Consider the following 25,646-nt stretch of genomic DNA (forward strand, 5'->3'; position numbering starts at 1 on the left):
CCTCCACACTCCCTCTCTCCTCTCTCTCTCCCTCCCTCCACACGCCCTCTCTCCTCTCTCTCCCTCCCCCTCCCTCCACACTCCCTCTCTCCTCTCTCTCCCTCCCTCCACACGCCCTCTCACCTCTCTCTCCCTCCCTCCACACTCCCTCTCACCTCTCTCTCCCTCCCTCCACACTCCCTCTCACCTATCTCTCCCTCCCTCCACACTCCCTCTCACCTATCTCTCCCTCCCTCCACACTCCCTCTCTATCTCTCCCTCCCTCCACACTCCCTCTCACCTATCTCTCCCTCCCTCCACACTCCCTCTCACCTATCTCTCCCTCCCTCCACACTCCCTCTCACCTATCTCTCCCTCCCTCCACACTCCCTCTCACCTATCTCTCCCTCCCTCCACACTCCCTCTCCACACTACCTATCTCTCCCTCCCTCCACACTCCCTCTCACTCACCTATCTCTCCCTCCCTCCAATCAAAGTGAGATTAGGGCTCCCTTTCACAGGGACTATCTCCCTCCACACATGGCTACCGCTCTACTCACTACTTTCACTAATCTAAAGTGAGATTAGGGCTAACCCTAACCCTTTACACTAACCCTTTTATGATATCCCACAGACCCTATTGATGCAGGGACCGGTTTGGGTTTTCCACACAGACCTACCCTACCTTCTATACCGGTATTTGAATGTTTAGTTTGTTAAATGTCATAACCCTTTGACCTAACCCTGTCAATTTTTCCACAGTTTTCCACATGGCTAACCCTTTCCACACAGAGTCATCCCTAACCCTTTCCACACAGACCTCCGTTTCCACACCAACTTTCCACACAGACCTAACCCTTTCCACACAGACCTTTCCACACAGACCTAACCCTAACCCTAACCACCCTAACCCTTTCCACACAGACCTAACCCTAACCCTTTCCACACAGACCTAACCCTTTCCACACAGACCTAACCCTTTCCACACAGACCTAACCCTTTCCACACAGACCTAACCCTTTCCACACAGACCTAACCCTTTCCACACAGACCTAACCCTAACCCTTTCCACACAGACCTAACCCTAACCCTTTCCACACAGACCTAACCCTAACCCTTTCCACACAGACCTAACCCTAACCCTTTCCACACAGACCTAACCCTAACCCTTTCCACACAGACCTAACCCTAACCCTTTCCACACAGACCCCTTTCCACACAGACCTAACCCTAACCCTTTCCACACAGACCTAACCCTAACCCTTTCCACACAGACCTAACCCTAACCCTTTCCACACAGACCTAACCCTAACCCCATTCACTCAAGGAGCGCATTTGATGTTCCTCAACCACTAGACGCTTGCATTCAGTCTACATGGTCAACATAGCACACGCAACAATGTTGATGACAACGATGCTGTTTTCACTTAGCTTCTTAATATAAATCCACTAGTGTTCTATAATTACACTATTACTTTGTGTTTCTTCAGCAAACAACTAGTTTGTATTTTCTTAACAAGTTGCCCTAAATCATTTTATCAGCATGTTGATTGCAAGACACATCGGGCTAATACTCTCAACCACTGCTACTGTAACTTCCACGATGCATACAAAGCCCTCCCCCACCTTCCCTTCGGCATCTTACTCGTCCCGTACCAGTGACGAGAACCATTCAACGCTGGTCTGACCAATCGGAAGCCACGCTCCAAGATCGTTTTGATCACGCGGACTGGAATATGTTCCGATCAGCCTCAGAGGACAATATTGACCTAAACGCTGACTCAGTGAGTGCATTTATAAATAAGTGCATTGGAGACAGGCAGTATTTTGTTGTTTGGATAAAAAATGTTCCCAAAGTAAACTGCATATTTTTCAGGCCCAGAAGCTAGAATATGCATATAATTGGCAGATTAGGATAGAAAACACTCTAAAAAGTGTCCAAAACTGTCAAAATATTGTCTGTGAGTATAACAGAACTGATATTGCAGGCGAAAACCTGAGGAAAATCCAACCAGGAAGTGCTGTTTTTCTGAAACTACTCTGTTCCATTGCAAGCCTATCCTCCGTTTAAAGGGATATCAACCAGATTCCTTTCCCTATGGCTTCCACAGGGTGTGAACAGTCTTTAGACAGTTTCAGGCAGCGATAATGATCACATCACGTCAGTGGATAGCTAGGTGTCCCCAGATTTGTTAATGCGTGCGACACAGGAACGAGACCTTTTCTCTCTCTCTCTCCTATTGAAAAGGCTACCGTACGGTTGAAATATTATTGATTATTTACTGTAAAAACAACCTGAGGATTGATTTAAAAAACATTTGACATGTTTCTACGAACTTTACGGATACTATTTGGAATTTTCGTCTGCCCGTCGTGACTTGCCTGTGGATTACTCAACAAAGCTCGCCAACCAAATGGAGGTTTCTGGATATAAAAATTATCTTTATCGAACAAAACAAACATTTATTGTGTAACTGGAAGTCTCATGAGTGCAAACATCCAAAGATCAAAGGTAAGCAATTCATTTTTTTCTGACTTGCGTGACCAATCTACTTTGCTGCTAGCGGTTTGTAATGTTTTGTATACTGAGAGCTATCCTCACATAAACGCTTGGTTTGCTTTCGCTGTAAAGCTAAATTTGGATTCTGACACGCCAGGTTGATTAAGAACAAGCTAAGCTGTGTTTTGGTATATTGCACTTGTGATTTCATGAAGATTAAAATAATTTTTGTAATTTAATTTGGCACTCTGCAATTCAGTGGATGTTGATGAAAATGATCCCGCTAAAGGGATCGGTGCGCCAAGAGGACTGGAATATGTTCCGATCAGCCTCAGAGGACAATATTGACCTAAGCACTGACTCAGTGAGTACATTTATAAATAAGTGCATTGGAGACGTCATACCCACTGTAACTATTAAAACCTACCCTAACCAGAAACTGTGGATGGATGGCGGCATTCGCATAAAACTGAAAGCTTGATCCACCGCATTTACCACAGGGTTCAATTCTCTGGCTGACTCTCTTCTCTCTATACACCAACGATGTCGCTCTTGCTGCAGGTGATTCGCTGATCCACCTCTAAGCAGACGACGCCATTCTGTACAATTCTGACTTAGAATGTGGACAACTACAAATACCTAGGTGTCTGGCTAGACTGTAAACTCTCCTTTCAGACTCATATTAAGCATCTCCAGAGGCATAGTATACCCCAGCGGCACGTCACCACACACACACACACACACACACACACACACACACACACACACACACACACACACACACACACACACACACACACACACACACACACACACACACACACACACACACACACACACACACACACACACACACACACACACACACACACACACACACACACACACACACACAGTCTGATAATGGTGGGCCGAAGACATGGTGGTGCGCCAGGTGCCACTTCTCATACGAATGCTGTTATTTTTATCTAAAACATCAGGTGTATGCCGACCCCAGCTAAGTAACTCATGCAAAGAGTTAAAGCGCAATTATGTGTTTCATCTCCAGTACTTTGCCATGATCGTCAGTTATGTGGCTGCTCTACTGATCATCTCAGTGTGTCCTTGCTGGGATGACACAATCAGTCTACTACCGGAGAATATCAACGCCAAACACATTGGTTCACCGTTCCACGAGAGCTGACAGTACACAGCATACCATAATGTTCTGAATAATGGCCAAGTCTACCTCGCTCCCTATACCACTGAACCGCTTGGGCGTAACAAACACATGTCCAACATTTATCGGAAATTGTTAAACTACCTGTTCACTACCCTCCTACTCTCCGGGGATGTGCAACTCAATCCTGGGCCTAACATCACCGAGCCAGCCTCAACCCTGGGCCCAACATCACCGAGCCAGCCTCAACTCTGGGCCCAACATCACCGAGCGAGCCTCAATCCTGGACATAACATCACCGAGCCAGCCTCAACCCTGAGCCTAACATCACCGAGCCAGCCTCAACCCTGAGCCTAACATCACCGAGCCAGCCTCAACCCTGAGCCTAACATCACCGAGCCAGCCTCAACCCTGAGCCTAACATCACCGAGCCAGCCTCAACCCTGAGCCTAACATCACCGAGCCAGCCTCAACCCTGAGCCTAACGTCACCGAGCCAGCCTCAACCCTGAGCCTAACATCACCGAGCCAGCCTCAACCCTGAGCCTAACATCACCGAGCCAGCCTCAACCCTGAGCCTCAACCCTGAGCCTAACATCACCGAGCCAGCCTCAACCCTGAGCCTAACGTCAGCCAGCCTCAACCCTGAGCCTAACATCACCGAGCCAGCCTCAACCCTGAGCCTAACATCACCGAGCCAGCCTCAACCCTGAGCCTAACGTCACCGAGCCAGCCTTCATCCTGGACATAACATCACCGAGCCAGCAATACTCACCGGAGTGGAAAGCAGTGGATGGCCTCGTCCACTGATCGTCGCCGCTGTGGAAGTGGGTGAGTGCTATGGTCCCATGGTTTCTCTCTACTCACCCGGCTCCAGGATAGATTTTGACTCTTCAAACATACCCAAGTCGCTATATGTGATCCCTGACTCTGCTTCTGGGATGCAAGCTGTTTTAATTAGTTCCCCGCATCCAGTGCAGGCGGGAGGGATTGTTAATTACGCTCCCGAACTGCCCCTAATCAAAACTAAACAAAACAGCCTAAACCCAGCCGTCAGAAAACACAAAAACATTTAACATTTTTCAATGTGTCAATCCCTCTTGAGTCATCTGGGACCCACGAGCTAAGCCCAAGGGACTACTATGGGGGCACTTGAACATTCCTAGTGTCATTCCAAAAAGTGATCAAATTCAACATCTACTCACAGCCTCCAACCTTGACTTCTGCCTCTCAGAGACATGGCTCCATAAAAACTCTCCATATGCTACTGTGATTGTGATTGGCTACACTGTCTTCAGGGGAGATAGGATTGAAGGAAGAGGAGGGGGTGTGTTGATTTAAAATAAAGAACATATCCGATGTAAACAAATTGAGTGGTCATGTGATAATGAACTAGAATGTATTTGCCTGAACGTTACACTGTCGACCCAAATGTCTTTTACCCTTATTGGAATGTATAGGCCACCTTCCACCAAAAGTGTGTTTTTTGATCAGTTTAATAACATGCTTAGGGAATGTGATTTTGAGGTCATCTTAATTGGAGATTTTAACATTAATTATGAAGACAAGTCTTGTAGGAAAACCCTCAAATGATTCACTAATACCTTTGACCTTACACAGCTAGTTAAAGGGCCAACCAGGGTGACTTGTTGCTCTAAAACACAGATTGAGTTAGTGTACTTGATTCCAACCTTTCTTTTAAAAAGCATGTGAAAAAGGTCATTCAAATAACCAAATTCAACCTAGCTAATTTCCAATTTATACAAAATTGTTTGAGTACAGAGGTAGCAAAACTGTACTTCAAATCTATGATACTCCCCCACTTAACATACTGCTTGACTAATTGGGCCCAAGCTTGCTCCTACAACATTAAAACCTATTCAGTCTGTCTACAAACAGGCTCTCAAAGTGCTTGATAGGAAGCCCAATAGCAATCATCACTGTTACATCCTCAGAAAGCATGAGCTCCTGAGTGGGGAAAATCTTGTGCAATACACAGACACATGTCTTGTATTCAAGATCCTAAATGGCCTGGCTCCCCCTCCACTCAGTAGTTTTGTTAAACAGAAAACCCAGACATATGGCAGCAGATCCACAAGGTCTGCCATGAGAGGTGTATAGTTAGTTCCCTTAAGGAAAAGCACCTTTAGTAAATCCGCTTTCGCTGTGAGAGCTTCCCATGTCTGGAATACACTGCCATCAGACACACAACTGCACCACATATCACACTTTCACAAAATGCATGAAGACATGGCTAAAGGTCAATCAGATTTGGTCCCTAGCTGTGTGTTTGCTTGTCCTATGTTTCTCTGTCTGTATTCCTTGCTTGTCCTATGTTGTCTGTCTGTAGCTTGCTTGTCCTATGTTGCTGTCTGGAAACACTTTTGTCCTGCTCTGTCTGTATGCTACGTCTTGCTTGTCCTATGTTGCTCTGTCTGTATGTTATGTTGCTCTGTCTGTCTTGCTTGTCCTATGTTGCTCTGTCTGTATGCTACGTCTTGCTTGTCCTATGTTGCTCTGTCTGTATGCTACATCTTGCTTGTCCTGTTGCTCTGTCAGTATGGTCTCTGTCTGTATGCTATTGTCCTATGTTGCTCTGCTCTGTCTGTCTGTATGTACGTCTTGCTTGTCCTATGTTGCTTGTCCTATGTTGCTCTGTCTGTATGCTTCTTGTCCTATGTTGCTCTGTCTGTATGCTACGTCTTGCTTGTCCTATGTTGCTCTGTCTGTATGCTACGTCTTGCTTGTCCTATGTTGCTCTGTCTGTATGCTACGTCTTGCTTGTCCTATGTTGCTCTGTCTGTATGCTACGTCTTGCTTGTCCTATGTTGCTCTGTCTGTATGCTACGTCTTGCTTGTCCTATGTTGCTCTGTCTGTATGCTACGTCTTGCTTGTCCTATGTTGCTCTGTCTGTATGCTACGTCTTGCTTGTCCTATGTTGCTCTGTCTTGTCCTATGTTGCTCTGTCTGTATGCTACATCTTGCTTGTCTTGCTTGTCCTATTGTTGTCTCTGTCTGTTGTCCTATGTTGCTCTGTCTGTATGCTACGTCTTGCTTGTCCTATGTTGCTCTGTCTCTGCTTGTCCTATGTTGCTCTGTCTCTATGCTTGTCCTATGTTGCTCTGTCTCTATGCTACGTCTTGCTTGTCCTATTTAAAAAATATATATATTTTTTTTAACCTTTATTTAACTAGGCAAGTCCGTTAAGAACAAATTCTTATTTTCAATGACGGCCTAGGAACAGTGGGTTAACTGCCTGTTCAGGGGCAGAACGACAGATTTGTACCTTGTCAGCTCGGGGGTTTGAACTTGCAACCTTCCGGTTACTAGTCCAACACTAACCACTAGGCTACCCTATGTTGCTCTATCCTACCAATCCTCGACTTGGGCGATGTCATTTACAAAATAGCCTCCAACACTCTACTCAGAAAACTGAAGGCAATCTATCACAGTGTCATGTGTTTTGTCACCAAAGCCCCATATACCATCCACCACTGCGACCTGTACCCTTTCGTCGGCTGGTCCTCTCTACATATTTGTCGACAGACCCACTGGCTCCAGGTCATCTATAAGTCTTTGCTATGTAAAGCTCCGCTTTCTCAGCTCACTGGTCACAATAACACCCACCCATAGCATGCGCTCCAGCAGGTATCTCTCACTGGTCACCCCCAAAGCCAGCACCCCCTTTGGCCGCCTTTCCTTCCAGTTCTCTGCTGCCAATGACTGGAACGAATTGCAAAAATCACTGAAGTTGGAGACTTATATCTCCCTCCCTCACTAACTTTAAACATAAGCTATCTGAGCAGCTAACCGATCGTACATTTGTTTATTCCATGTACATTTGTTTATTCCATGTACATGTGTTTATTCCATGTGTAACTCTGTGTTGTTGTTTGTGTTGCACTGCTTTGCTTTATCTTGGCCAGGTCGCAGTTGTAAATGAGAACTTGTTCTCAACTGGCCTACCTGGTTAAATACAGGTGAAATAAAAAATGTAAAAAATGTAACCATGGAAAGACATCTGGAGATATGGCTGAATATAAACAGTGTAGTTATTCGCTCCGCAAGGCAACCAAACAATCAAAATGTCAGGACAAAGTGGAGTCGCAATTCAACAGCTCAGACACGAGTCGTATGTGGCAGGGTCTACAGGACATCATGGACTACAAAAACAGCCACGTCACAGATACAGACGTCACGCTTTCAGACAAACTAAAACTAAACACATTCTTTGCTTTGAGGATAATACAGTGGCACCGTCGCTGATCGTTAACAAAGACTGAGCCCCCATCTCAATGGCTGACGTGAGTAAAACATTTCAACTGGTTAACCCTCGCAAGGCTGCTGGCCCAGACTGCATCCCTAAACACGTCCTCAGAGCATGCGCAGACCAGCTGGCTGGTGTGTTTACAGACATATTTAAATCGCTCTCTATCCCAGTTTGTTGTCCCCACATGCTTCAAGATGGCTACCATTGTTCTTGTACACAAGAAAGCAAATATAACTGAACTAAATGACTACTGCCCCGTAGCACTCACTTCTGGCATCATGAAGTGCTTTGAGAGACCCTCAACACTGTGGCCCCACAAGGGTGTGTACTCAGCCCTCTCAGTACTCCCTGTTCACCCACGACTGCGTGGCCATGCACGCCTTCAACTCAATCATCAAGTTTGCAGATGACAACAGTAGTGGGCTTGATCACCAACAACGACGAGACAGCCTACAGGGAGGAGGTGAGGGCACTCGGGAAAACAACCTCTCACTCAACGTCAACAAAATAAAGGAGATGAGCACCCCCCCTATCTACATCGAAGGGACAGCAGTGGAAAGTTTTGTTAAAGTTCCTCGGCGTACACAAACTGAAATGGTTCACCCACACAGACAGTGTGATGAAGAAGGCTCAACAGGGTTTCTTCAAGTGAAGAAATTTGGCCTGTCACCCAAAACCCTGTAACTTTTACCCTGGGATCACTCACTACTCATAAAGCACCCTGGGATCACTCGCTACTCGTAAAGCACCCTGGGATCACTCGCTACTCATAAAGCACCCTGGGATCACTCACTACTCATAAAGCACCCTGGGATCACTCACTACTCATAAAGCACCCTGGGATCACTCACTACTCATAAAGCACCCTGGGATCACTCACTACTCATAAAGCACCCTGGGATCACTCACTACTCATAAAGCACCCTGGGATCACTCACTACTCATAAAGCACCCTGGGATCACTCACTACTCATAAAGCACCCTGGGATCACTCACTACTCATAAAGCACCCTAGGATCCCTCACTAATCATAAAGCACCCTAGGATCCCTCACTACTCATGAAGCAAATGTACTACTATTATTCTTCAAAAACTTTTTTTTTAAACAGTCAAATACAGTCAGACAGCCCAATTTTTTTAATTTTAAATACCATGATATAATATTTTGGCCATATCTCCCAGCCCTAAGTGAGATCACAACACATTACAGTGAATTAAGTTAGTAATGCAGCAAATGACCCTCTCTCTCACACACACACACACACACACACACACACACACACACACACACACACACACACACACACACACACACACACACACACACACACACACACACACACACACACACACACACACACACACACACACACACACACAAATAAAACAAATAACACATGTTTAACTAAGGAAGATGATTCTTCTAAGGAAGAATTACAACACTGGTATTACCATTTTATATTTGTATTGCAGTTTAATTCATAGACGTACATTTAAGCTGTACGGTAATAGAGCTCAACCAGCTCATGGGCTAAGAATCAAGCCAGCCGCAGCCAAAACTCGGAAGGAAAACTCAAAACAAACTAGAAAATTACACAAACAACCCATTACACCTCTTTAGTAAAGGAAGCCTTAGTGTGTATTGCACAAAGTGTGTAAGCTCTACACATCTACTAAATGAGCTGCTGTCACCATGTGTGTGTGTATGTGGATGAATGAGTCTGTACTGATGATAGACAAGAAGGGCCCTATCAAGGAGACTCATTTGCCTCATACTGCATGCCATGCACAGCCTGACCACTAGAAATAGATGTTGGTCGTTTGAAAAAGGTACTGTCAATGTCGATATACTGTACGCCTTCCTCTGCGCTTTAAAAAAACTACAAATATTGTCCAAGCCTTCCAAAGCATAACCCTAACATTAACCATTCAGATTTAAATGCCTGAACTGTTGACCTTGAGTGGATTCTGTTTTAACCCTGTAACCACGCAGAATTTATTTGAAGGTTAAATCAAATAAAATTCTCCCTCCCTGCTGCCATCTATCTGTCACAGGAGGAACTAAGGTCTTACACTGTACACTGTAGTAATATACACTGTAGTAATAGGCTTTTCTCTATAGGCAAGTCTAGTACCTGAGTCAGACACACTGTCTGTCAATCATTCAATAAAAATCACTCTCATAGCGATTTACTAAAAGTAACTTCGCACCTCCTAATTAACAGAAAGAAAAAAACGTATAAATGTAAAGTAAAAGTCAAGACAATGTTTCCGGGCTTAAAAATAAAATATACCATTTTTGCAGATGCTGTATAAATCTGTCCCATAGAGTAGTACAACAAAAACCTCTCCCCTCATTTCAAATCACTGAGCACGGAAAGGACAGACTTGCTTATCTTGGCATGGAGCAGTCTATTCTTAATTTAAAGTTAACTTTCACCCTAGTGAAGCCAGCCCAGTCCACCAAGAACCAACCTTTCAAAACATGCCTATAGGTGTCTCTGCCTTCCTGACTGCTCAGGGGCCGAGCTAGACTGACTGACCACAGTGAGTAGACAACAAGGGCAAATCAGGCCAGTCTGTCTTGTTCATGTAAGGAATAGGAACTATGGCCAGAGTAAAATATAAGTTTTTTCTGCTGCCTCGCTCTCCATTTGTCATAAGCAAAGAAATCTCAATATAATCTAATTATTTAGGCATGGAATGAGGCAGTTTCTCACACACACACACACACACACACACACACACACACACACACACACACACACACACACACACACACACACACACACACACACACACACACACACACACACACACACACACACACACACACACACACACACACACACACACACACACAGAGCTGAGCCTGCCACCAGAGGGGATGATTGGAGGATGGTAATGTAAACACCAATCAGAGAGGGCGGGTAAACCTAGCCAATGGGGTGTTAAGGGGAACACAACACAAAGCATTCTGCTCTCATCTGGCATAAAGCAGCTCGTATAATCAGACATCACACTATGCCCAGGGCATGTTATCTTCAGCCTTGATGATGTGGGGTAGTGGGGAGGCTGTAGTGATACTAGAACATTTAACTGTACCACCGTATAATTAAATAGTATACTTAGAGAAATAGGGAAATGTGTAGATGGATTAAATAACTGTTTCTCTGTGGTTAAACAACGAGGTTGTTTGGCTCTTAAACCCTACTGTATCCTCCAGGTCTACTCCCTAGGGTGCATTTTAGGATGCCTTCAAGAACAAAACAAAAGCAAATAGGCAATGACTTCCCAAACCACAGGTAATAGCCAGGGCAAATCCTCTCCTCACCGCACCGGGAATCCCAAAGTAATGGATTCATTATAAAGTCCACACAGAATCACACACAATGCAACTTGGTACCATTAAATCAACTACTTTTACCAACACAGACGTCACATTACAGAATATGACTACTCACTAGTCATGTGAAATATGTTGTGAATGTATTGTAATGTTTTAAATGTATAACTGCCTTCATTTTGCTGGACCCCAGGAAGATTGATAATGGGGATCCATAAGAAATACAACTACAAAGACAAACAAAACCAACAACAGTCGAGGCTTTTTACAAGCCCTCCCAGATTTGAGGAAAACAGGCGCGGTAAACCCAGCCTTCAGTAAACCATTGGCGTGGGAGCTACTGTACAGTCAAGCCGGATGTGGGAAGAAGAAGAAAGAACAAAGGATAAAAGGAGCAGAGAAGAGAAGAAGGACGCTGATAAAAGAGGATGTTTTAAGCACTTTATTTTCTGTAGTATGAGCTGCTGCTTATCTTAGCTGACTGAACGTGAGGCTGGCCCGATACACCACATACAGTACCCTCACTGGAGTGGAAACCCATCACACACTGACACTCGCCACCCCCTCCGTGTCCCTCCCTCTCGTCACCCCTCCGTGTCCCTCCCTCTCGTCACCCCTCCGTGTCGCTCCCTCCCTCTCGTCACCCCTCCGTGTCGCTCCCTCCCTCTCGTCACCCCTCCGTGTCCCTCCCTCTCGTCACCCCCTCCGTGTCCCTCCCTCTCGTCACCCCCTCCGTGTCCCTCCCTCTCGTCACCCCCTCCGTGTCCCTCCCTCTCGTCACCCCCTCCGTGTCCCTCCCTCTCGTCACCCCCTCCGTGTCCCTCCCTCTCTCCACCCCCTCCGTGTCCCTCCCTCTCGTCACCCCTCCCTCTCGTCACCCCTCCGTGTCCCTCCCTCTCTCCACCCCCTCCGTGTCCCTCCCTCTCTCCACCCCCTCCGTGTCCCTCCCTCTCCACCCCCTCCGTGTCCCTCCCTCTCGTCACCCCCTCCGTGTCGCTCCCTCTCTCGTCACCCCCTCCGTGTCGCTCCCTCTCTCGTCACCCCCTCCGTGTGGCTCCCTCTCTCGCCACCCCTCCGTGTGGCTCCCTCTCTCGCCACCCCCTCCGTGTGGCTCCCTCTCTCGCCACCCCCCGTGTGGCTCCCTCTCTCGCCACCCCCCCGTGTGGCTCCCTCTCTCGCCACCCCCTCCGTGTGGCTCCCTCTCTCGCCACCCCCCCGTGTGGCTCCCTCTCTCGCCACCCCTCCGTGTCCCTCCCTCTCGTCACCCCTCCGTGTCCCTCCCTCTCGTCACCCCCTCCGTGTCTCCCTCTCTCGCCACCCCCTCCGTGTGGCTCCCTCTCTCGTCACCCCCTCCGTGTGGCTCCCTCTCTCGCCACCCCCTCCGTGTGGCTCCCTCTCTCGCCACCCCCTCCGTGTGGCTCCCTCTCTCGCCACCCCCCGTGTGGCTCCCTCTCTCGCCACCCCCCGTGTGGCTCCCTCTCTCGCCACCCCCTCCGTGTGGCTCCCTCTCTCGCCACCCCCTCCGTGTGGCTCCCTCTCTCGCCACCCCCTCCGTGTGGCTCCCTCTCTCGCCACCCCCTCCGTGTGGCTCCCTCTCTCGCCACCCCCTCCGTGTGGCTCCCTCTCTCGCCACCCCCTCCGTGTGGCTCCCTCTCTCGCCACCCCCTCCGTGTCGCTCCCTCTCTCGTCACCCCCTCCTTGTCCCCTCCTCAGTCAGTGTTAATAATTCAGCTCCATACTACCACCACTCTCCCCTGACAGCTGCATGTGAATGGCTGTTTTACAGGTGATTGGCTGTTTTACAGGTGAATGGCTGTTTTACAGGTGATTGGCTGTTTTAGACAGACACCTTTGGTCTTTTGTTCCTTCTCTGTACCTGACAGAGCGCCTCAGTAAGAGAAAACAATGAAACGGTGTTCAGACTGATGTTTTAACCATTCATATCAACACCCTATCCACACCTGCATTCACACAGCATCATGCATATTTCAAAAGGCAAGTTTCCAAACTATTCATCCCCTAAGCCGGTATTTAAGATTGATATAACATTTATTATCATTTTATTACCATCATTATAGCCCCTGTCGACACCTGTAGTCACACTGGTCATGCATATTTCAAAAGGGAGTTTCTAAATAATATATTTTAAATACAAATTGAGATGACAGAAGTGCAATAGTGACTGTAATAAACCTACTGTCTATCTCATTTTAGACTGGACATAGAGCTCAGAACAAAGCCCTGTTATGGTAGATAGGGATAAGTATCTTAATGAAAACCCTTATGTTTGCTGCGTTTCTTTAGTGATTGTCTTTTGATGTTGCAGCTGGCTGGGTCCCTAGCCCTCCAGTGTCCGTCCACAATTCCCTAACTACTCCCTCCTAGCAGTACTGTTCTTAATGACTCTCTGAGGAAACAAGCACCCACTCAGACAAACTCAGAGCGCACAAAAATATAGGGATTTAATAGACTGACTCACACAGGGCTAACTATTCCGGGTTTCCCTGCAAATAACAAAATACAATGCTCTGACACAGAGAGAGGGAGTGAGGTAGAGAGATGAGATGAGAGATGAGTATTTTCCTCTCTGGTGAGACTGGAAACGTCACTATGGTTTCCTGCTTGTAATCCAGAGGGCTCGTCTATTAGCCAGCCAGCGACTCAGGAGTCTGGGATGGCATAGGCTCACTAGTGAACAAACAAAGAAATACAGAAACTACTCTGTATGTATGTGTCCATGTTGGGTCCAGGAAGGATCGTCCACATAGGTGGTTTAGAGCAAAGTCATGGTCTCCCTCTCTCAAAAATGCACCACGCGCGCGCGCGCACACACACACACACACACACACACACACACACACACACACACACACACACACACACACACACACACACACACACACACACACACACACACACACACACACACACACACACACACACACACACACACACACACACACACACACACACACACACACACACACAGAGAATGCGGTTCTTTGTGTTGTTCAGATCCCAGCGTCTGCAGGGGCAGTACAGGAGGTGTAGGCGTTACACAGGTTTCTCCTGGGATCCACTGGAGGAGATCTCCAACAAAAGGGACATTGTGCCACACGCACAGACAAACACACACACACAAGAACCACTACATCCTGCCTCATCAACCCCAATATCCTCTCCAGATTTACAGCCCCGATTACCATGTTTCAGCTTGGGTTTCTAGTTTAACAATATTATGACCCACGTAGCAGTCAATACAAATGGAAAAAAATACAAATAAAAGTATTTTAAAAAACATTCACAGAGGGAATTCAAACTCATTACGCCAAAAGTCAAGGCTATTTTCCCTATGCTCGAATAAACGTGAGGAAAGTTGTTTTTATTTGACCTTTATTTAACCAGGCAAGTCAGTTAAGAACAATTTATTTTCAATGACGGCCTAGGAACAGTGGGTTAACTGCCTGTTCAGGGGCAGAACGACAGATTTGTACCTTGTCAGCTCGGGGGTTTGAACTTGCAACCTTCCGGTAACTAGTCCAACGCTCTAACCACTAGGCTACCCTGCCGCCCCGAGCTAGCCTTGATTAAGAACTATCATGTTCATGGTGTGAATAAAGTCTAATGTAAAGCATTGTGGAAGTAGATGTCCTACCTTGACGTGGCTCTGGGCTCCCAGGTTGTAGATTTCTGTAGGTTTGACCTGGTTGATGATCTTCACCAGGCAAGTACTGTCTGTCAGGTCCCCATAGTGTAGCTTCATGTCTGAGAAACACACACACACACACACACACACACACACACACACACACACACACACACACACACACACAAACTCTTACTAAGGGCAATAATAACTATACACCTACGCCTCACCCAGGTACCATAAAGAGCTCACCAACACCACAGGATAAGATATATATTCATTGTGTTATGTCAGGGTGAGGGCACCTGTCAGAAGACAATGATAGCTTATAAAAACTATTACAGATCATTACTGATCAAAAGCAAAACCTGGAAAGAACTGACCCACACCTGTTGAAAAGCTCGACATCACACTACCTGAAACAAACTTACAGTTTGAGTAGATGATACTACGTTAACAGGAAGATCATTTGGGTGGGTGACCTTTGGGGTTTTCTGTTCCCGTAAAGTTGAGTGAATCTTGTCAGTTGACTGGATTCAAGCACTGGATTCAGTGAATCACTTCTCAATGGAGTTTTGCCTCATCTGGGCAAAGATGATCAGATTCACATACAGTGGGGCAAAAAAGTATTTAGTCAGCCACCAATTGTGCAAGTTCTCCCACTTAAAAAGATGAGGCCTGTCATTTTCATCATAGGTACACTTCAACTATGACAGACAAAATAAGAAAAAAAATCCAGAAAATAACATTGTAGGATTTTTTATGAATTTATTTGCAAATTATGGTGGAAAATAAGTATTTGGTCAATAACAAAAGTTTCTCAATACTTTGTTATATACCCTTTGTTGGCAATGACAGAGGTCAAACGTTTTCTGTAAGTCTTCACAAGGTTTTCACACACTGTTGCTGGTATTTTGGCCCATTCCTCCATGCAGATCTCCTCTAGAGCAGTGATGTTTTGGGGCTGTTGCTGGGCAACACGGACTTTCAACTCCCTCCAAATATTGTTCTATGGGGTTGAGATCTGGAGACTGGCTAGGCCACTCCAGGACCTTGAAATGCATCTTACGAAGCCACTCCTTCGTTGCCCGGGCGGTGTGTTTGGGATCATTGTCATGCTGAAAGACCCAGCCACGTTTCATCTTCAATGCCCTTGCTGATGGAAGGAGATTTTCACTCAAAATCTCACGATACATGGCCCCATTCATTCTTTCCTTTACGCGGATCAGTCGTCCTGGTCCCTTTGCAGAAAAACAGCCCCAAAGCATGATGTTTCCACCCCCATGCTTCACAGTAGGTATGGTGTTCTTTGAATGCAACTCGGCATTCTTTGTCCTCCAAACACAACGAGTTGAGTTTTTACCCAAAATTCTCCCATAGTTGATGTCTTCTATTTTGGTTTCATCTGACCATATGACATTCTCCCAATCTTCTTCTCAGGATTTGAGTCCCTGGCGGCGTAGTGTGTTACTGATGGTAGGCTTTGTTACTTTGGTCCCAGCTCTCTGCAGGTCATTCACTAGGTCCCCCGTGTGGTTCTGGGATTTTTGCTCACCGTTCTTGTGATCATTTTGACCCCACGGGGTGAGATCTTGCGTGGAGCCCCAGATCGAGGGAGATTATCAGTGGTCTTGTATGTCTTCCATTTCCTAATAAATGGCTCCCATAGTTGATGTCTTCAACCAAGCTGCTTACCTATTGCAGATTCAGTCTTCCCAGCCTGGTGCAGGTCTACAATTTTGTTTCTGGTGTCCTTTGACAGCTCTTTGCTCTTGGCCATAGTAGAGTTTGGTGTGTGACTGAGGTTGTGGACAGGTGTCTTTTATACTGATAAGTTCAAACAGGTGTCATCCAGATGCTCTCTAGCAAACTTCAGACTGGCACACAGAGATGGCATTTTTCACCATTACATTTAATTTACTTTTCGTTTTTTTCAGTATTACAGTGAATGAGACAGAATCAACACCAAAAAGACCAACTAAAGAGATGGGTATAATCAGAGTAGCAATAGTGGAGGCTACTGTTCAGAAGACACCCCCGATTTTCCCATTTCAGATAACCAACCTGATGTTTGATTAATTGTAAAATGACACTTACGGCCACCTGTAGTTCCATCCTCTGGTGATAATAATGATAACGAGTTAGATGTAGATAAGTTAGAGGAGCTCAACAAACTTACAGTAATGCTGTTATCATTTTATCACTGCACATCTAAGTAGCAAAAATAAAACTGGCAATGTTTTTAGTATGGTTCATATTTTCCTAGTTCACTAGGCTTACCCCAACTTAATTGTCAACAATACCTTATACTACGAAATCATTTGTATTGTTTTTATAAGAACAGTACTGTATGAGTATATAAAGAGAGTAACTTTAAAGCTCCAGCTGAACTGTAACTAACTAAAGAAGAGTTGAAGGTCAGAAGGTTGAAGGTCAGTACTTACTTCCCTCAGTGTGTGTCTGGGGGTTCTGGTACAGGTGCTCAATACGACCAGTGTTGAAAGAGCTGGATCTTCGCAGGATACCATGAACCTGCAGGGGGGAATACACACTACACAGTCAACACATACACAATACACACAGTTTTACACAGACATAAACTAAATTATTCAAAATCTTTGCAAGTGTGTGTTTAGGCTACCTGCCTCTCCCCCCTCTGAACCATAGGCTACTGCACTGACGTTACCATAGGCTACTGCACTGACGTTACCATAGGCTACTGCACTGACGTTACCATAGGCTACTGCACTGACGTTACCATAGGCTACTGCACTGACGTTACCATAGGCTACGGCACTGACGTTACCATAGGCTACGGCACTGACGTTACCATAGGCTACTGCACTGACGTTACCATAGGCTACTGCACTGACGTTACCATAGTCTACTGCACTGACGTTACCATAGGCTACTGCACTGACGTTACCATAGGCTACTGCACTGACGTTACCATAGGCTACTGCACTGACGTTACCATAGGCTACTGCACTGACGTTACCATAGGCTACTGCAGTGACGTTACCATAGGCTACTGCAGTGACGTTACCATAGGCTACTGTACTGACTTGATTCAGAAGATAGGGAGATATTTTTTATTAGCTAGAGAAGAAGGGATGAACTTTTTCAATGCTAGTTAAGGATACCATCGCCCTAGTTATCACGTTTCATGTTGGATTGATTTACTGCAAAAAAGGTGTGTTTTTGTGTGTTTTTTATTCTGGTGCCGCTTTGCACACACAAGCTTGTTGGCTAGCTAGCTCAAAGGTCATTCAAAGTTCCTCCATAGAAGCCGCTCCTCCTAGGTTTAATTCTGTGGACCTAACTCATATAATGTCGTAACAAGATGTCCAGCGTTTCAAGTCTCCTCCTCAACCCTCTCTAGCTCTTTCTCCACCTGCAACATTTTTGTCGCATCTTGTGCCATAGGCTACACTTGTCTGTCCATCACGCATGTAAACAACTTGCTTACCTGCTCTATCCGCACTGATTGGTGAAGTCATTTAATGAGCTAAATGTAAAACACTTGATTTCACAGGTTAAAAAAGGAACAGAAAGAAACTAAATGCACCTTGTTTAGAGGATGAAACTTTATTTTGCTGGTCAGAAAAGTGGAACGAAAAAAGAAAAAAAAGTAGTTCTGTTCAGAACGAAAACATTGAAAAATTATTTTGGTTCCAACCCCTGACTCTAGGAGATAGATTGGATTCATTACAATCTCCAAACATTCTCCTTACCCATCTCCCTATCTACATGTGAGGGAGTAGGGAGGTGGTTTTGGGGGAGTTCTGGGGATGCATAGGAAGCTCTGTTGTGAAGAGATAGTAATGTGCTCCCCAGTTCCCCAGCTAAGACGACATTGTGCCCTGACCACACTTCCTTTATTCACTCTCCACTTCCTGCCTGCCTGTCCGTCTCTCTATCATCCCCCCTCGCAACGAGTCCCCAGTCTGGAGCCTGGAGCAGAGCCACTTCCTGTGGTGCCTGAAGACACTTCCTGTCCACTGTGGGCTGGTTCCACAAGAGCAGGGCTGGTATGACTGGGAGCACATTACTGAGAAGACATCGTGCCCGGACCTCACTTCCTTTATTCACTCTCCACTTCCTGCCTGCGCCTCGATGATCCCCCCTGATTGTGAAGATATTGGCTATTTTGAAGAAGGCTTTACGTGCAATGATGGTGATACGTGGTTGTTTTACCTACCTTTGTTAAATGTACTAATTGAATTTCACTCTGGATAAAAGCATCTGCTAAATAAAATGCGTAAAAGTGTGGGGCGGGGGGATACTGCTCACCATCCAGGGGAAATCATTCAGCTACTGCAGAGAAAACAGATCCAGAGCTAGCACAGAGAGTGTGGGTATGTTTGTGTCTGATGTAAATTACTTTTAACAAGTCACAGAAGTCACATAGCAAGAGTTTTAGCTACGTACTCCTATTCAGTCAGCAGCCCCCTGTAAAACTGTGTGACCAAATGGCCATGTTGACTTTGATGGAGCTATGCTCCTGAGAACAGTGTGTAACAGCAGCAGGTGAAAGTGATGAATGACCTCGCTCCTGGCCATATAATAACAGCCATTTCCTGGTTAGTGGTCTGACCCAGAGGTTAAAGGTCAGAGGTTAACAGAGCCAGTGTCACACAGAGGTTACAAAGGTTACAAGCAGGTCCAAAATGATTGGCACACTCGATAAAGATGAGCAAAAAAGACTGTATAAAATAAATCATACAAATACTGAGCTATATTATTGCATGCTCCAAAAAAATATACTAAGACAATTGCTCAGAGAAAGCAATGTTGTTTAACAAGTTAATAAAACAAAATCGAATAAAAAAAATAGGTGTCACAATTACTGGCACCTCCGTTTTCAATAGTCCGGCACCCTCCCTAGTGAAGATAACGGCACTGAGCCTATTTTCACAAATGTTTTTGAGATTGGAGAGAATAGTGCTTCATTTAAATTAACATGTGTGCCTTGTTAAAAGTTCAAATTAACTTGCCTTGTTAAATAAAGGTTCAATTTAAAAAATATATATATATCTGATGTGACTGATGTGTGAGTCTGCCTGTCAGTCTTCTCTCGGCAGCTCGGATAGAGCTTATCTAGGGAATGTGTGTGTATAGCAGTGTGGATGACTGAGGCACAGAAGAGAGAGGCAGGGTGTGTATCCCAGTCTGGGAGCCTCTCCCTGGGAGTCTCTCTCACCTCATAGCCCTTCTCCAGCAGGAACTCAGCCAGGTAGGAGCCATCCTGAAACACAGACAAAACACACAGGTCTGTTAGAGAGCAACACATGCATGACTGTGTGTGTTGGAGTGTTTTCACCCATTCAATAAGGTCTTGTACCCATGTAGCCTAACTTCTCTTCTCCCCCTCAGACTGCACATTCTGGAACATTCCAAACCAGTCATGGCATTCCCTCTCCCTAACCTCCATCCCAGTCTCCTCCACCTACCCACACACAACCATACCCACACACAACCCCACCCCCCAACACTTCCTCTCCAGGTCTGGGGGTGATTTGGCCACAGACCTCTGGCCATCCAGACCAGAGGGGAAGATGTGAGGAAGAAAGTTGGAAGAGAAGTAGATTTCAGTCTACCAACCAAGGCTAAGCAATGTTGGAGTAAACTGGTCCCAGATCAGTTTGTGCTGTCTTTCCAACTCCTAATGACAACAACCATCACGAGGCCCCAGCCTCGGTATAGACTCCATGGGAGCTGTGAGCTAAGGATATAAACATAGCACACCAACCAAATATAATTCAAATGAATTTATCAGCCAAAATTGCCAAGGCCAGAGGTTCCAAGACCATTTTATTCATTCTATTTCTAATGGTCCACCACTCAAGTCCGAGGGATGTGTAGCTCATTGTGTATCATGGTTAGGTTAGTGCAGCTAAGCACTGTCAGAAGAGATCAGTATGAAACCTCACTCATTATGGGCCGTCTACCACAGTTCAGAATAGACCAGTATCATAGGATGGAGTTCAGTGTAATTCAGGTGGAATCAGTGGTCACCACAGTATGAAGGATCAGCTCTATTAGGCCCCTGCTTTGGCAAGGAGAGATCACTGTGGTTCAGGTGGGTTCACTGTGGTCCAGGTGGGTTCACAGTGGTTTGCTGTGTTCCGGATGTGTTCACTGTGGTCCAGGTGGGTTCACTGTGGTCCAGGTGGGTTCACTGTGGTCCAGGTGGGTTCACTGTGGTCCAGGTGGGTTCACTGTGGTACACTGTGGTTCGGGTGGGTTCACTGTGGTACACTGTGGTTCGGGTGGGTTCACTGTGGTCCAGGTGGGTTCACTGTGGTCCAGGTGGGTTCACTGTGGTCCAGGTGGGTTCACTGTGGTCCAGGTGGTTTCACTGTGGTCCAGGTGGTTTCACTGTGGTCCAGGTGAGTTCACTGTGGTCCAGGTGGGTTCACTGTGGTTCATGTGGGTTCACTGTGGTACACTGTGGTTCGGGTGGGTTCACTGTGGTACACTGTGGTTCAGGTGGGTTCACTGTGGTTCAGGAGGGTTCACTGTGGTTCAGGAGGGGGCTCTGGCTCTTTGGTTCTGGGTCTAGCTCTATGGAAGGTGGCACTGAAGCCTGACTAAGCACAGCCTGACTTGGTAGTTGGTACCCAGAGATAGGTTGGGTGCCATTTGGGCACCCTATTCCATAACCCTGTGCCATTCAATGCCCTGTCCCCCGGGTCCTGGCATGTTTTCCTGACCCTGTGCCATTCAATGCCCTGTCCCCCGGGTCCTGTCATGTTTTCCTGACCCTGTGCTATTCAATGCCCTGTCCCCCGGGTCCTGTCATGTTTTCCTGACCCTGTGCCATTCAATGCCCTGTCCCCCGGGTCCTGGCATGTTTTCCTGACCCTGTGCCATTCAATGCCCTGTCCCCCGCATCCTGTCATGTTTTCCTGACCCTGTGCCATTCAATGCCCTGTCCCCCGGGTCCTGTCATGTTTTCCATAACCCTGTGCCATTCAATGCCCTGTCCCCGGGGTCTTGTCATGTTTTCCTGACCCTGTGTCATTCAATGCCCTGTCACCCGGGTCCTGTCATGTTTTCCTGACTCTGTGCCATTCAATGCCCTGTCCCCCGGGTCCTGTCATGTTTTCCTGACCCTGTGCCATTCAATGCCCTGTCCCCAAGGTCCTGGCATGTTTTCCTGACCCTGTGCCATTCAATGCCCTGTCCCCCGGGTCCTGGCATGTTTTCCTGACCCTGTGCCATTCGATGCCCTGTCCCCCGGGTCCTGTCATGTTTTCCTGACCCTGTGCCATTCAATGCCCTGTTCCCCGGGTCCTGTCATGTTTTCCATAACCCTGTGTCATTCAATGCCCTGTCCCCCGGGTCCTGTCAGGTTTTCCATAACCCTGTGCCATTCAATGCCCTGTTCCCCGGGTCCTGTCATGTTTTCCATAACCCTGTGCCATTCAATGCCCTGTCCCCCGGGTCCTGTCAGGTTTTCCATAACCCTGTGCCATTCAATGCCCTGTTCCCCAGGTCCTGTCATGTTTTCCTGACCCTGTGCCATTCAATGCCCTGTTCCCCGGGTCCTGTCATGTTTTCCTGACCCTGTGCCATTCAATGCCCTGTCCCCCGGGTCCTGTCATGTTTTCCTGACCCTGTGCCATTCAATGCCCTGTCCCCCGGGTCCTGTCATGTTTTCCATAACCCTGTGCCATTCAATGCCCTGTTCCCCGGGTCCTGTCATGTTTTCCATAACCCTGTGCCATTCAATGCCCTGTCCCCCGGGTCCTGTCAGGTTTTCCATAACCCTGTGCCATTCAATGCCCTGTTCCCCAGGTCCTGTCATGTTTTCCTGACCCTGTGCCATTCAATGCCCTGTTCCCCAGGTCCTGTCATGCTTTCCTGACCCTGTGCCATTCAATGCCCTGTCCCCCGGGTCCTGTCATGTTTTCCTGACCCTGTGGCATTCAATGCCCTGTCATGTTTTCCTGACCCTGTGGCATTCAATGCCCTGTCATGTTTTCCTGACCCTGTGCCATTCAATGCCCTGTCATGTTTTCCTGACCCTGTGGCATTCAATGCCCTGTCCCCCGGGTCCTGTCATGTTTTCCTGACCCTGTGCCATTCAATGCCCTGTCATGTTTTCCTGACCCTGTGCCATTCAATGCCCTGTCATGTTTTCCTGACCCTGTGGCATTCAATGCCCTGTCCCCGGGGTCTTGTCATGTTTTCCTGACCCTGTGCCATTCAATGCCCTGTCCCCGGGGTCTTGTCATGTTTTCCTGACCCTGTGGCATTCAATGTCCTGTCCCCCGGGTCCTGTCATGTTTTCCTGACCCTGTGGCATTCAATGCCCTGTCATGTTTTCCTGACCCTGTGCCATTCAATGCCCTGTCATGTTTTCCTGACCCTGTGGCATTCAATGCCCTGTCCCCGGGGTCTTGTCATGTTTTCCTGACCCTGTGCCATTCAATGCCCTGTCCCGCGGGTCCTGGCATGTTTTCCTGACCCTGTGGCATTCAATGCCCTGTCATGTTTTCCTGACCCTGTGCCATTCAATGCCCTGTCATGTTTTCCTGACCCTGTGGCATTCAATGCCCTGTCCCCGGGGTCTTGTCATGTTTTCCTGACCCTGTGCCATTCAATGCCCTGTCCCCCGGGTCCTGTCAGGTTTTCCATAACCCTGTGCCATTCAATGCCCTGTTCCCCAGGTCCTGTCATGTTTTCCTGACCCTGTGCCATTCAATGCCCTGTTCCCCGGGTCCTGTCATGTTTTCCTGACCCTGTGCCATTCAATGCCCTGTCCCCCGGGTCCTGTCATGTTTTCCTGACCCTGTGCCATTCAATGCCCTGTCCCCCGGGTCCTGTCATGTTTTCCATAACCCTGTGCCATTCAATGCCCTGTTCCCCGGGTCCTGTCATGTTTTCCATAACCCTGTGCCATTCAATGCCCTGTCCCCCGGGTCCTGTCAGGTTTTCCATAACCCTGTGCCATTCAATGCCCTGTTCCCCAGGTCCTGTCATGTTTTCCTGACCCTGTGCCATTCAATGCCCTGTTCCCCAGGTCCTGTCATGCTTTCCTGACCCTGTGCCATTCAATGCCCTGTCCCCCAGGTCCTGTCATGTTTTCCTGACCCTGTGCCATTCAATGCCCTGTCCCCCGGGTCCTGTCATGTTTTCCTGACCCTGTGGCATTCAATGCCCTGTCATGTTTTCCTGACCCTGTGCCATTCAATGCCCTGTCATGTTTTCCTGACCCTGTGGCATTCAATGCCCTGTCCCCCGGGTCCTGTCATGTTTTCCTGACCCTGTGCCATTCAATGCCCTGTCATGTTTTCCTGACCCTGTGCCATTCAATGCCCTGTCATGTTTTCCTGACCCTGTGGCATTCAATGCCCTGTCCCCGGGGTCTTGTCATGTTTTCCTGACCCTGTGCCATTCAATGCCCTGTCCCCGGGGTCTTGTCATGTTTTCCTGACCCTGTGGCATTCAATGCCCTGTCCCCCGGGTCCTGTCATGTTTTCCTGACCCTGTGGCATTCAATGCCCTGTCATGTTTTCCTGACCCTGTGCCATTCAATGCCCTGTCATGTTTTCCTGACCCTGTGGCATTCAATGCCCTGTCCCCGGGGTCTTGTCATGTTTTCCTGACCCTGTGCCATTCAATGCCCTGTCCCGCGGGTCCTGGCATGTTTTCCTGACCCTGTGCCATTCAATGCCCTGTCCCCCGGGTCCTGTCATGTTTTCCTGACCCTGTGGCATTCAATGCCCTGTCCCCCGGGTCCTGTCATGTTTTCCTGACCCTGTGGCATTCAATGCCCTGTCCCCCGGGTCCTGTCATGTTTTCCTGACCCTGTGCCATTCAATGCCCTGTCCCCCGGGTCCTGGCATGTTTTCCTGACCCTGTGTCATTCAATGCCCTGTCCCCCGGGTCCTGGCATGTTTTCCTGACCCTGTGTCATTCAATGCCCTGTCATGTTTTCCTGACCCTGTGCCATTCAATGCCCTGTCCCCCAGGTCCTGTCATGTTTTCCATAACCCTGTGCCATTCAATGCCCTGTTCCCCGGGTCCTGTCATGTTTTCCTGACCCTGTGCCATTCAATGCCCTGTCCCCCGGGTCCTGTCATGTTTTCCTGACCCTGTGCCAATGTCAAACATCAACGTGCCAAATGAATTACTGAAAAAAACATGAAGAGTTGGTTTAATGTTTGAAAACAAGAGGCTCTTCTGAGGCCGTTTTAGTCCATAAACCCTGGCCTCACCGCTCGTTTCCTGTTATGGGGAGCCAGGGGAGGTGGGCAGATGCATGCACACACTATCTGAACAGCACACCCAGTGCTCCCAGTGAGGCCCTCTCTAGACCAGAAAAGCCCCCCCGGATCTCATTTTGGGCCAAAACACCACAATCAGACAGCTCTTCAGCAACTAGATCAAAACACAAATTCCATTGGTCAGAAAGGTGACAGTTGGGTCAGGGGTCAAGGGATTGGAGGATCTGACTGATCATCTCTGTCACGGAGTATGTTTACATGCACACTAATAATTCGATATTAAACTAATTATGGCAATAGTCATGTAAAAACAACTCTGCTTGTCTATACACGCCGATTAAAACATCTGGTTTTCTGAGCAATCTTTAGAATAATTAGGACATGTAAACAGCGTAATCTGTGTTCCAGCAGCGTCTGTGATATGGCCATGTGCCGTGCACCAGTAGCGCGAGCCTCCCTCTTATGTTATTTTGATTGGCAATTTTTGCATTTATGTAAATCTCAACAG

At 47.3% G+C, this 25,646-nt stretch overlaps 1 protein-coding gene across 2 annotated transcripts in view; it reads right to left on the reverse strand.

Annotated features, from left to right (window-relative positions):
• Positions 1 to 25,646, reverse strand: part of LOC124017968 (GDP-mannose 4,6 dehydratase-like) — a 104,428-nt gene that overhangs the window by 57,167 nt on the left and 21,615 nt on the right. The window contains exons 2-5 of one of the 2 annotated variants that reach the window (XM_046333213.1): positions 20,104 to 20,148; positions 17,345 to 17,432; positions 16,998 to 17,018; positions 14,910 to 15,019 (exon numbers count right to left, since the gene is read on the reverse strand). In XM_046333213.1, the coding sequence (XP_046189169.1) occupies positions 14,910 to 15,019; positions 16,998 to 17,018; positions 17,345 to 17,432; positions 20,104 to 20,148 (264 nt within the window). The remainder of the gene's footprint in view (positions 1 to 14,909; positions 15,020 to 16,997; positions 17,019 to 17,344; positions 17,433 to 20,103; positions 20,149 to 25,646) is intronic. The other variant, XM_046333214.1, reaches the window with a different exon arrangement.

Source organism: Oncorhynchus gorbuscha, unplaced genomic scaffold (genome assembly GCF_021184085.1).
Source record: "Oncorhynchus gorbuscha isolate QuinsamMale2020 ecotype Even-year unplaced genomic scaffold, OgorEven_v1.0 Un_scaffold_36:::fragment_2:::debris, whole genome shotgun sequence".
NCBI lineage: Eukaryota > Metazoa > Chordata > Actinopteri > Salmoniformes > Salmonidae > Oncorhynchus > Oncorhynchus gorbuscha.